A 12,889-nucleotide genomic window follows, 5' to 3' on the forward strand; every position below is an offset into this window, starting at 1 on the left:
GCAAGCTGACACCAGTCTCGGGAGCAGATGTAAACGCACAAGGGGACATGGTGGCAACACACAGTGCCTCACCCTCCACGCCTCCTCCTTCCACCCGCTCAGAGAAGCTCCTGCAGAAGAGCCCCCAGCCTACCAGTCAGCAGTGTCCTTCCTCCTCGGGGATGGAACTGCCCCCTGCCTCCCCTCTCTGCACAGTCTGAGAATTATGGGAAAAGGGGGTGGATAACATGACTGACGCCATCTTGGAGCAAGGCAGGGCTCCACCTGAGCAGTACAGGGAGGAAGGGACTCGCGGCTGGGAGCAGCTCCATGTGCCTGCCCCCTCCTGATGTGCTCCTCCAGCTCGGCACCTGAGGCCAGCTCCTCCTTGGCCTCAGTTCCCTCACCTGTAAAATGGGGCTGCCCATCCTGTCCATTCCTCGTGGCTCAGCTGGTAAAGAATCCACTCGCAACGTGGGAGACAATGTGGATTCCATCCCTGGGTTGGGAAGATCCCCTGGAAAAGAGAAAGGCTGCCCACTCCAGTGTTCTGGCCTGGAGAATTCCATGGACTGTACAGTCCATGGGGTCGCAAAGAGTCGGACGGGACTGAGCAACTTTCACTTTCATCCTGTCCACAGGGATTTGCTCTGACAATGAAATGTAGGCGGATGCTGTCCCCTGGGCCGTGGTTTTGTTGCTGCCTCTGCTGTTGTTTTGTCCTCTGATCTGGGGCTGGGTGCTCACCCCTCCCTGTGCTCCTGTCCTGCAGTCCACGCTGCGGGGTCTGGGCTCCGTGGTGTCCGTGGAGGAGCGCTCGCTCACAGGGACCTGGAATGTGAGCACATTGCACCGCTGGAGCTGGAAGATACGGGATGGTCACCAACACAGAGGTTTGTGTGCTCCTGGTTCAGGCCTTTGCCCGGGATTTCCAGCCTGATTCTTAGCCAGGGTCAGGAGCTCGACAGACCTGTCTCAGATCCCAGCTCTGCCCCCTAAGTCCCGTATGACCTTGGACAGGCTGCTGTCCTTCTCCAGGTCTCAGCCTCCCTGAATCTACTGCAGGAAGTTAAGGAAGGCTTCAGGTCAGTCTACTTGCCAGGGTTCAACAGAGGCTGCATGTGTGTGTTTCCAAGGCCACACACCCACTCTGTAGATTGGATGAGCTCCAGACTTGCAAGCACACACCAGGAGGCTCTAATGTCTGCCATGCTGTGCATTGCACTGCACACTCCACACTTAGCTCTTGGAAATCACTGACTGCTTCTGGCCTCCCAGTCTCTGCCTGTGATGATCACATCGTCTGACATGTCCTTTTCCCCTTCATCCCAGACTGCTCCTAATCATGCTCCCCCAGGTCCAAGGCTAGTAGTTGTCTCCTCTGCTCTCCCTTCCTCCTCATTCTGCTCTGACCCATTTATTTCCTCTTTGTCTACTACACAAAGGATAGTCTGGGTACATGAGTAGATATCTGGTTAATGTGTGATACACTGATAGATGGAAGGACAGTTGGTTTAAAAAAAAGGAGATGTAAAGAAGGAAGGGAAGTAGATGGATGCTGGACAGGTTGATGATTAGATGATGGGTGGATGGAAAGATGCAAGGAAGAAAGGAAGATGGATGATTGATGGATGGGCAGAAGGCAGGATGAAAAGAGGATGGAAGATAAATTGTTGAATAGATGGAGGTTAGATGGATGGGTAGAAGAGTGGATGGTGGGTGGAAAGATGGCTTAAAGGTGGATGGATGAATGGAAGAATAGAAGGAAGGAAGATGGATGCATGATGGATGGATGGATGAAGAGACAGAGGTTTGATGGATGGACAAGAATGGATGAATGGATGATTGACTGGATGGGTGGATTAATGAATGGATAGAAAAATGGACAGATGAATAGGCTCCATCCCAAGAGTGAAGCCAGACCCCCAGTGTGTGACTCCAGGGGAGCCCAGTGAGATAAAAGGCAGGGCCCTTTCATGGCCTCAGTGAAAAAGCTCTTAGGCATTGAGGCCACATCCCAGGGGATACAAGGCCAAGTGGGGCCAGGACCACCTGTACATGCCTTCACTGTGGCTGAGCCGTCAGGGGATGCCATAAATGAAAGAGGCCCATGGACAGTGGCATCCGGTCAGGAAGGGGGCAACTGAAGACCATTACCATAGAGGGAGCCACAAGAATGCAGACAGAAGGAGTGTTCTGAGGGGGTTGCAGGGATCCTGCTTCCCGCCTGGGGAAGCAGGTGGCTCCAAAGGGGAGTGATAGACCACCTCTGCTCCCACAGGTGGCTCCCACCATCCCTTGCCACCCCACAGAGGCCCCAACATCACCATCCATCCAAAGGAGATCCGGACATTCTTCATTTACTTTCAAGAGCAGTGAGCCCTTGGCAGATTCTGTGGGCTCCAGACACAGAAAAGCATCATGGAGGGATGAGGGGAACAGCTGCTCATCTGGTGGGCTAAGGGCAGAAAATGGATGGAATTGGGGTGTTCTGATTTCTTAAATAAAAATTGCATAAGGACCTGTTTCTTGCCCTGCCCACCAGAACCAGCCCTCTCTCGTCTCTCCTCCCAAGGATGGTAGCTTCACACAAGCTCATACTTTCTCCTTCATTTGCAAAAGTCAAAGATAGAAGATTCTCTTAAAGACAGAGGGGATACCCACATTGATACCAGAATGCATCCGCTTGCAGGTCCTGCCAGATCTCACTAGGCTCCAAGCTTAACAGTGTTCCTCTGTGTGCTGGGCGCCTTCACAGGCTCATCTCAGACTGGCGACACCTCTGCAGCAGGGAGACTGTACACATCATTCAGGGCAGGCAGCTGCAGCCCTGAACCTGGTGTTTGAAGCCAAACTGTGAGTCTAACTCTAGACTCCCCCTGTGCCCCAGGGACACACCTGCCGAGCAGGAGGGCCTCCCAGCTCAAGTCACTGAGTGATGAAAGGAAAAACCCACAGCAGTGAAACAGGGGACATCCAATACAAGAATTATTAACAAGAAAAGGGTAACTTCTACTCCCAGGTGTGCCCAAAGGATTGAAACCTTCACCCACAAGGAACTGTTTCATGCGTATTCACAGCTGCATTAGTCACAGTGACCAAAAGTGGACACAAGCCAAGTGTGCATCCACACTACCTGGATACACAAAGCATGCTGTATCCTCAGAATGGACTATTACTCTGCCATAGAAAAGGATGTAGAACATCCCAAAGATTATACTTAGTCAAGGAAGGCAGCACTTCCCCAGTAGTCATTGGTAAAGAATCTACCTGCCAATGCAGGAGATGCAGGTTCGATCCCTGGGTCAGGAAGATCCCCTGCAGAGGGAATGGCAACCCACTCCAGTATTTTTGCCTGGAGAATCCCATGGATAGTGTCACAAAGAGTCGGGCACAACTTCGCAACTAAACAACAACAACAAACAAAGGCAGGTACAGATGCCACATACTGTACTTTCCCATTTACATAAAATGTCTAGAATAGACAAATCCACACAGGTTGAAGAGAGATTTGTGGTTGCCAGGGGCTGTGGGAGGAGAGAATGGGTGTGACTACTCACTGTCTCGTCACCGCTCCATGCACCCCAGCCTGAGACACACATCTGCTGTACAGGTGGGGACTGGGTGCTGAAGCACGGGGGCTTAGGAGAGAAGGAGAGGGCTGGGGTTGGCTGCGTGGAAACAGCCTCAAGGGGCTGGAGCGTGTTATTGTCACAATTAGGGTTGTACGTGGAAAAAGCCTAGGCCTGCCCTGGTAGATACGTGCCATGGTTAAGTGCTGCATAAAAGGAGGAGGGGGCCCACCATAGCAGCCTCTTTCTCCCCATGCTCACAGATACTCTCAGCCGTCCGGGCACCACCTCAGTGGACTCTCAGAGTGTGAACACCAGCCACTGCCTAGACAGGCTCTGGGAACAGGTGTCGGTGGGCTGTCCACATGCAGAAGCAGGGTTGAAACATAGCTGCGCCCCAGGGGCCCCAGTTCTCAGGAAACTGGGTTGAAATCTCTCCCTGTGCCTAGGGAAGTACAGCACTGCCACTGGCTTTGTAAACTCAGGGTCTGCGAGATATATGAGCAGACATGGGTGCTGCTGTGGCTGGGATGGATCCAGTCTTGGCATCCATGAGCTTTTGGGTGCATGTACATGGAGGCAAGGCTGGGCTGCCTCCATGGCCCCCATGGCAGGTCCAGGTGCACAACAACTGTGAATCTGGGACCTGAATTCTGTGGATCTGCACTGGTGGTTTTGTGAAAACAATGCCTGAGGGACACCAGGGCTGACTGCCAACATTCCCATGGATGAGGCAGGGCCAAGGGTGGTGCCAACAACAGTACATTTTGTGATCCTGCACATTGGGTGACAGGTGACACCACAAAGTGTGTTCCCCAGTGGACAGCTCTGAATATTCAGTGGCTCCTCTCCTAAGTCGTGTCCACCTCTGCAACCCCATGGACTGCAGCACTCCAGGCTTTCCTGTCCATCACCATCTCCTCAAGCTTGTTCAAACTCACGTCCATTGTGTTGATGATGCCATCCAACCATCCATCCTTTGTTGTCCCCTTCTCTTCCTGCCCTCAATCTTTCCCAGCATCAGGGTCTTTTCCAGTGAGTCAGCTCTTTGCATCAGGTGATCCAAGTTTTGGAGCTTCAGCCTCCGCATCAGTCCTTCCAATGAATGCTCAGGTTTGATTTCCTTTAGGATTGACTAGTTTGATCTCCTTGCAGTCCAAGGGACTCTCAAGAGTTTTCTCCAACACCACAATTAGAATGCATCAATTCTTTGGTGCTCAGCCTTCTTTATGGCTCAACTCCCACATCCAGGAGCACTCCAATTCTGCCTACCTCATGCCACAACCCAGAAATGGATCTGGGAATTTCTACTACATCAGCTAGGAAGCAGATTCTGCCCTTGACAGGACTGTGACAAGCACAGGGCAAAGAGGAGGCACTGCTCAGCATCCAGTGCAGACTCTGGTCATCACAACACCAGTCACACCTTCTGTCAAGGGGATAAGGGCTAGGAGACGCTGAGGAAAGAGGCAGCAAGCATCCACACGAGAAACAGCCCTTGCACCAAAAACATTAAACCCAAACAGGCTACACAGGGGCACTCCTACATGAAAATAGCCTTTCAAGATCACAGGAGAAAATTCTTTCTCTTAAATTTACAGGGTAAGAGAAACACAAGTAAAATGAAGAAGCAGAGGGACTATTTCCAGTTAAAAGATCAAGAGAACCCCCCACCCCAAAAGAATAAACAATAAAACAGACTGCTTCAGTTTGATAGACACCAAGTTCAAAAAGGAGATAATGAAAATACTGAAGGAATTAAGACAGGCTATCAGTGGAAATGCAGATTACTATAAAAAGGAATTAGAAACTTTAAAGAGGAGCCAGGAAAACTTAGAAAACTCATTTGCTGTGAAAGCTGTGCTAAAGGCAATGATTAGCAGATTGAATAATGCCAAAGAGCAAATAAGCGATCTGGAAGATAAGATAATGGAAATCACCCAATCAGAACAGTAGACAGAAAGTCAAATTAAAGAAAAAATGAAAGCAATATAAGAGACCTATGGGATACTACAAAGCATACCAATCTACACATAATAGGGATTCCAGAGAGAGAGAGAAGAAAAAGTGGGTCAAAATATATTTGAAGAAATTATGGTTGAAAGCTTCCCAAATCTAAAGAAGAAAACAGATATCCAGGTACAGGAAGCACAGGAAGTGTGTGTACTCAGTTGCTCAGTGGTGTCCAACTCTTTGTGACCCCATGGACTGTGGCTACCAGGCTCCTCTGTCCATGGAATTTTCTAGGCAAGAATACTGGAATGGGTTGCCATTTCCTACTCCAGGGGATCTTCCCAAACCAGGGATGGAACCTGCATCTCCTGCAATGAAGGTGGGTTCTTTACCACTGTGCCACCTGCTAAGCCTCCATACTACATTTGATCCTAGCCAAAAGGCCAAGAAGTGATATACTTGTTAACACATGTGCTCCCAATACAGGAGCACCCAAATACATAAAACAAATACCAACAGACATAAAGGGAGAAATTGATGGGAATACCATAATAGTAGGAGACTTTCATACCCCACCCGCATCAATAGATGGATCTTCTAGACAGAAAATCAGTAAGGCAACAGAGATCCTAAATGATACAATAAAACAGTTCAGTTCAGTTCAGTCACTCAGTTATGTGCAACTCTTTGTGACCGCATGGACTGCAGCACGCCAGCCCTCCTTGTCCATCACCAACTCCCGGAGTTTACCCAAACTCATCTTCACTGAGTCAGTGATGCCCTCCAACCATCTCATTCTCTGTCGTCCCCTTCTCCTCCCGCCTTCAATCTTTCCCAGCATCAGGGTCTTTTCCAATGAGTCAGCTCTTCGCATCAGGTGGCCAAAGTATTGGAGTTTCAGCTTCAATATCAGTCCTTCCAATGAACAGTCAGGACTGATCTCCTTTAGGATGGACTGGTTGCCTCAGTTAAACCTAATATTTTCCAGACATTACATTTAAAAATCCCCAGAATACACATTCTTTTGAAGTGCACATGCTCTAGGATTGACCATGATATCCAATGACATAACTGTATTTTTATTTAGTTCAGCCCGGTCTTGTTACTATAAAAACAATTTGCAAAAACTTACAAAAATACACAAGTGGGAAAAAGCTAAATAGATATGCAAATCTGAGTGAAGGGGAAATAAGGATAGGAAAATAAAACAAAGCTAACTGAAAGGTTAGTACATAAAAAAATCCAACTCATAAATTAAGCATTTTTGAAAGTCAAACAGCAGGTATGTCTCTAAACTTTCTGGTAGCTGAAAAGGAGGAAAAACATTATTGGTTACAGGATTGACAGAGTGGATGAGTTTAAAATAAATCAGCTGCCCAAGAGATACTGTATTTCCTGGTAATAACAACTTAGAGAAATTTCTTTATGGATCAACATAAGGGAGACCACAGGAGATTATGTCCTTCACAACATTATCTATTAATACAATAAATATAATAGTGAGTGTCATCTCAGATAACTATTCCGTGTAACTTAAATGTATTCAGTAAAAGTTATTCTATGAAGGTCAAATGGTCCAGTTAAAGTTCATAAGATATATATGGTCTTATTTGGAAGGAGAGTGAAAGTAGAACATTAAGGGGGGGAAAAATGAACTATTTACCCACTGTTAAGACTTAGCAGAGAATTCAAGCTAATATTCTCAAGATCAAATTTAACAACTTGAAGAGATTCGGTGTTACTAAAAGACAGATCCATATGCCTTGATCATCAATTAAATGGTAGAAGATAGGTTTACCCCCAATGAAGAAAGTTAAGAGCGCAACTGAGTCCCATAGCTGATCACCTGACCATCCTACCTTTATAAGAGGTAGACTGAGGATTTATGCCGGGAGCCAGCCCACGAGATCCCACCCATGACAGAGTCTTGGGAAAGAGGAATGATTGAGCACGGCTTCTCAGGCCTCAGGGATTCTCGGAAGGCTGCCTCAGCGCTCACCTTAAAGATATCTGTCTTTCTGATGTTTACTATAAAAAACCTCTTCTTATTTTCTATGACTTAAGCAAAAGGCCTTTCCCGATTTCCTTCTAAAATAGATCATTCTGAAACCTCAAATCAACAAGGCCCCTGAACGGTAGCACCCTAAATAAAATTATCTGGGATATAGAGTATGCTGATCTAAATTCCTTTTGCTAACATATTGGTTTGTTTAATAAGTGTACCTGTGCCTTTGGAGCTAATGTGCATAATTGTTCCTTAATAATAAAACAGCATTGAGAGCCTCCGCACAGAAAGCCCCTATGGGCACAAAACCCTTCGCAGGAAAAAAGGCTTGTTAGGAAATATAAGAAATATTGCTTTATGAAACTGTTACTTAGTCTATATTTACTCACTATGATTTTACTCTTAACGTATTTAGCCTATATAATGAAAGCATAATAGTTAAAAATTTATAAAAGTTTGGCTTTAATACAAATAATAAGACAATTGTTGATTTAACTGATGCTCTTACTTGGAGCTGACCTTCAGCTTGCTGTTCTTTGACTTTATGGAATTACATTCTTTTCTGTTAAGCTCAAGGCATAGAGTAAATTACCGAAAACAGGTTTTACCTTGAAACTTTCTATTGATGAATTCTTTCCTGCTGTGCCTGATACAAAAGTGTTCTGACTGATCAGCCCTTATCAATGGAGAGTCACAAGATGTTAGCAGGCCCCCAGGCCGGAAGATGATGTAAACAAAATGAGGCTTTTTTGTAACTAAAAACATGCAAACGGTTTCAATGAAGGTCAAAACTGCTGGCCTATTAAGCTGAATTGATAGGCCCATTAAGCTGAATTCATATGCCCATTAAGCTAAATTGGTATGCCCATTAAGCTGAATTGGTATGACTCTATACTTTACATTTGTTTCTATGTACCACAAAAAATATAAAAGCTGTCTTAGAAATAATAAAGTTGGAAGACACTTGGGAGACACTTGGAAACACCGAGACTCGCTGTGTCTTCTCATTAGCATCGCCGACGCCGTCCATCCTGAGAGAACCCCTGGACCTGCTGGAGCTGGGCTCCAGCAGATTTACAAGGAAAAACAATGATTTAACGTAAGAAATCTTGTAAATGAATAATTGGCTTCCCTTATGGCTCATTGGTAAAGAATCTGCCTGCCAATGCAGCAGACATGGTTTCAATCCCCGGGTCAGGAAGATCCCCTGGAGAAGGAAATGGCAACCCACTCCAGCATTCTTGCCTGGGAAATCGCATGGACAGAGGAGCCTAGTCCATGGCGTCGAAAAAGGACAGAATATGACTTAGCAACTAAACAAATAAATAGTCTGTTGTTCTTTTCAATTTATTTCCAATTTGTATTCTTTAAGAAGTGTTTTGACTAGAGGCTGAACTGACACAATAAGTTTCCAAAGTATTCAGTGTTTCCTTTCTTCCTTCTTTACTCTGACATTGATTGATCTCCTATTATTGATCAAGCGCTTACAGTGGGAACACAATGATGAAGAAGTCATCATTGTTGCAATGAAAGCCCAGAAGGACAGACATATGTGGAGAGCAGTCCCAATAGGGTTCAACACGCTATCGGAGGGATTTCCTTAAAAATGAAATTCAGGGACTACTTCACAGAAGAGATGACTAAGATGAATTCTGAAAGACAGATGAGCATTCGCTACGTGAAGAGAAGGAGGAAGTGTGCTTCAAATACAGGGAACAGCCCATGGAAAGGCAAACGTGAGATATGGTGCTTCAAGCACAGAACAGAGCTTATAGAATCCAACTTATACACATATGGACACAAAACTAGAAATATACAGATTTCTCTCTTAATACGATTTCTCAAACGTCCCATTAGAATCCTAATCGCCTTTTCTTTTCTTTTTTAATTATAAAAGTCAGTTTATTTTCCCTTTCTGTGTTTCATAGTTTCCCTTTTGGTCAGTACTGAGCAGTTAACTGATTGGAAATCTGCTTGATTAAATAACATTAGCAAGTTCATAGACACACATTTGAGAGTATAAAGCAAGAGGTTGAAAAATTTTCCCTAACTCCATGTAAATTAGGCAGCCATCAAAATTGCACATTTGTCACCTGCTCACTTCCATATTTAAAATATATATACAGCATGACCTTAAAATATTGATAATTAGTATAGAATTCAGAGTCTTGAAGACGTATATTCTACAAACTTCTAAAGAAGAGATACCTAGACACCTCTCAGGCCCTAGTAATCCACTGTGATTCAATGTCACATACTTAACGCATAAGAGGCCAAAAGGTCTTTCCTTTTTCTCTGATTTTAGTCTTCTGCTGAGGTAATGCAAGGAACCCGGTTATGACAGAGATCAAGCCTCTGAAAATAGGGCTAAGTTGACTGGCTTCCTAGTGGATCCTAACAAGTTCCCAGAGAACAAGCGTGGGGTTGAGTACTTCCATTATAAATTACATACTGGAACGTTCACAGCTGAGGTACCTCATGGTCCTTGAGGAAGACAAAAGACTTCCACAGGTTGAAGGTAATTCTGAATGAAGATGGAGACAAGTTGACGATCACTGGAAGATATTTCCGCTTCCGGAGCTGAATGACTACAGAGCAGACACAGAGTAATGGAGCCACTCAGCACGTAGTGTGATTTTTCCCACTAGAGCTTAACTAAGGGATTCTCTGTCCAAGACAGGCTTACACTGGACCCAGCTGGAGCGCTGTACCAGGATTTGATGCTTCAGAGATGAGCCACCGTCTGTAAACTTATGACCGAAGCAAAATGCAACGATCTTTTCTATTCATGGAGACTGTCGTTGCTACAAACCGGGCACAACTGCCTCATGGTCACTCAGCTTTCCAGGCTGGAGAACAAGGGCCCAAGTCCAATAAAGCATTTACAGCTAAAGGGATGAACCTCCACAGGCCAACAGAGTTGCCGGCAGATTCATAGGCTCTTCATTCGGTACAGTCATGAAACAATGGCGATAAATAAAAATCATTAACAATAATCCCTGTAGTGTAGAAAAAAAACAACCCAGGCTTCACTCTGGTCAGCATCTCCAGGGGCTGACCCTGCTGAAAGAGGTTCGACAATCTGAGGTTATGTTGGAGTTCTTAAGACAAACACAAAATAGGGCGAATTAAAAGAAATAATAGTCCTGACGTGTCTCTTGATTATTCTTGTTCTTTTGTGGGTACTGGTCACTCACTTAAAACATGCGCTTGCCATCTTTGCATAAGAGAGCATGTTTCCTTAACTATTAATGGTGAAATAAACAGAATTGTGCAAGTTGTCATAATAATGAAAAAGTAGAAAACCCGCATCCATCCTAGGTTGTCCTGGATCAAAGACACTAAATACTGGCCCATGGCAGCTCCAATGGTCCCAGTTCCATCAGTGATCCCAGTGACTGTTGCCAAAGCTTCATGGCTCCCTTGGGTCAGCTCCTGATGACCAAGGTTCACAGAAATAGCAGAGCTAATCATATTAGAAGTTCCACCAGTAAAAAATCCTGTGACAGCCGCCTGAAGTGCATCGATGGACTTATCATTTGGAGAATGACTGTATCCAACAAGGGACCTGATGGACAGAAGCAGACAGAGCTAATACTGATGCTTTTTTCTGTAACATGTTGGAGATGAAGCCTTGCAGCATTCCACCTATAATTCCTCTGATATCGTACAAAATGGACAGCTGGTCAGCTTCGGCCTCCTTCCATTTGAAGTTGATACTCAGATAAAAGGACAATCAGAAGAAGAAGGAGTACTTCACTAACTTCAAGGGCTTCCCTGGTAGCTAAGCTGGTAAAGAATCTGCCTGCAATGCAGGAAACCACAGTTCGATTCCTGGGTCAGGAAGATCCCCTGGAGAAGGGATAGGCTACCCACGCCAGTATTCTGGCCTGCAGAAAGAGTCCATGGGGTCGCAAAGAGTCGGACACAACTGAGCGACTTTTACTTTCAAGCACGCATAGGCCTGTGAATACGCTATAACTCCGGGAAGACAACAAGCCTGGTAGAAGTTTATTGCCTTGACTTGGGTCACAGTATTGCCTTCTTGGATTGAATAATTAGGCTCAGCTTCATCTTCATTTTCAGCACCATTAATTCATGGCCTGTGGGAGTCTTCTTCAAAATTTTCTTCTGTCTCAGTATCTGGGAGACCAATTTCTTCTGCTGACACCAGGAGTCCAAAGAAGATGATGGTCCCATCAGCAAAGTGCACAGCCAGCGTCACCAGGAAGGCATACTCATAACCATACCACAGAATGGAAGAAGCTAGACACACCCCCAAAATATTGCCCACTTAGGCACCGGCACTCCAGAGACCAAAAACAACTCCTCGTCCAGCTTTCCCAAACCAGTTGCCTGTAACAAAAACCACGCGGGGCTGCCGGTGGGCGGCAGCTGGTGGTTCAACGATCCCCAGGCTGCAGTAGAGCCCCTTGTTTTGGAAATGCAGCCATTCTGTGAGAGTGCCAAAGATGAACACCACTAATGCAGAAGAGCACGTGCCACAGGATAGAACCCATTGCAAATTCAGCCAATCGGCGAGATACCGCTGATGAGAAGGCCCACAGCATAGGAGAAGAGGAAAATGGTGTCCAGCGTTCCAAGTGCTTCCTCTGCACTGGGAAACACACAGTTGCTGCTCCAGATCTCCACAGGCAGTTCAATGGACTTGTTAAAAGCACCTGGGGTCCAGTGCTTAGGGATGCTGACTTTGACCTTGCTAAATGTTTTTCTCAATGCACGGAGCAACGGAGTAATGGAAGATGAGAAGGGACACGATCCCGTGGTGATGGCTGAACTAGGAGAGCAGAGTTCCTCTCTGAAAAATATTTGGCCAGGCCGTGTGCCTCCTGACCTTCCTTCTCACCGTGACTTTGAAGTCTGGATAATGGATGGTTTGTATCATTTCTTCTTTTGCCGCTTTTGCACCAGAGATCCACAGTAGTAGTCGCGCTCTGGCCAGCTGCGCTGCTTGCTCTGCTGGGTCAGCCTTGCCCATAACCACTCCACTCCCGCCCGCCACCTCACCCAGGCCGCCGCTGCCAGGGTTTCCCCTAATTTCCTTTATTCTTAGTCATCATATAGCATGTGCTAGGCACCAGGCAGAATTCTAGGATGGCCCCAGCGAACTTTACCTTCAGATACCCCGTGGACTGTGGTCTGCCAGGCTTCTCTGTCCATGGGGATTCTCCAGGCAAGAATACTGAAGTGGGTTGCCATGCCCTCCTCCAGGGGATCTTCCTGACCCAAGGATCGAACCTAGGTCTCCTGCATTGCAGGGGGATTCTTGACTATCAGAGCCACCAGGGAAGCCCAAGAATATTGGAGTGGGTAGCCTATCCCTTCTCCAGGGGATCTTCCAGACCCAGGGATCAAACCA

General features: G+C 46.1%; 1 protein-coding gene and 1 pseudogene across 1 annotated transcript in view; one reads left to right on the forward strand and one right to left on the reverse strand.

Annotated features, from left to right (window-relative positions):
* Positions 1-2,494, forward strand: part of LOC145515373 (epididymis-specific alpha-mannosidase-like) — a 38,284-nt gene extending 35,790 nt beyond the window's left edge. Inside the window, exons 18-19 of the mRNA XM_081515614.1 lie at positions 752-872; positions 2,261-2,494. Of these exons, the coding sequence (XP_081371740.1) occupies positions 752-872; positions 2,261-2,358 (219 nt within the window). The 3' untranslated portion in view covers positions 2,359-2,494. The remainder of the gene's footprint in view (positions 1-751; positions 873-2,260) is intronic.
* A 7,475-nt stretch (positions 2,495-9,969) lies between these two features.
* Positions 9,970-12,508, reverse strand: LOC145515377 (sugar phosphate exchanger 3-like; annotated as a pseudogene).
* Positions 12,509-12,889: the final 381 nt, after the last annotated feature.

The sequence above is a fragment of the Giraffa tippelskirchi genome, chromosome 1 (genome assembly GCF_054371585.1).
Source record: "Giraffa tippelskirchi isolate mGirTip1 chromosome 1, T2T-mGirTip1v1.2.pri, whole genome shotgun sequence".
NCBI lineage: Eukaryota > Metazoa > Chordata > Mammalia > Artiodactyla > Giraffidae > Giraffa > Giraffa tippelskirchi.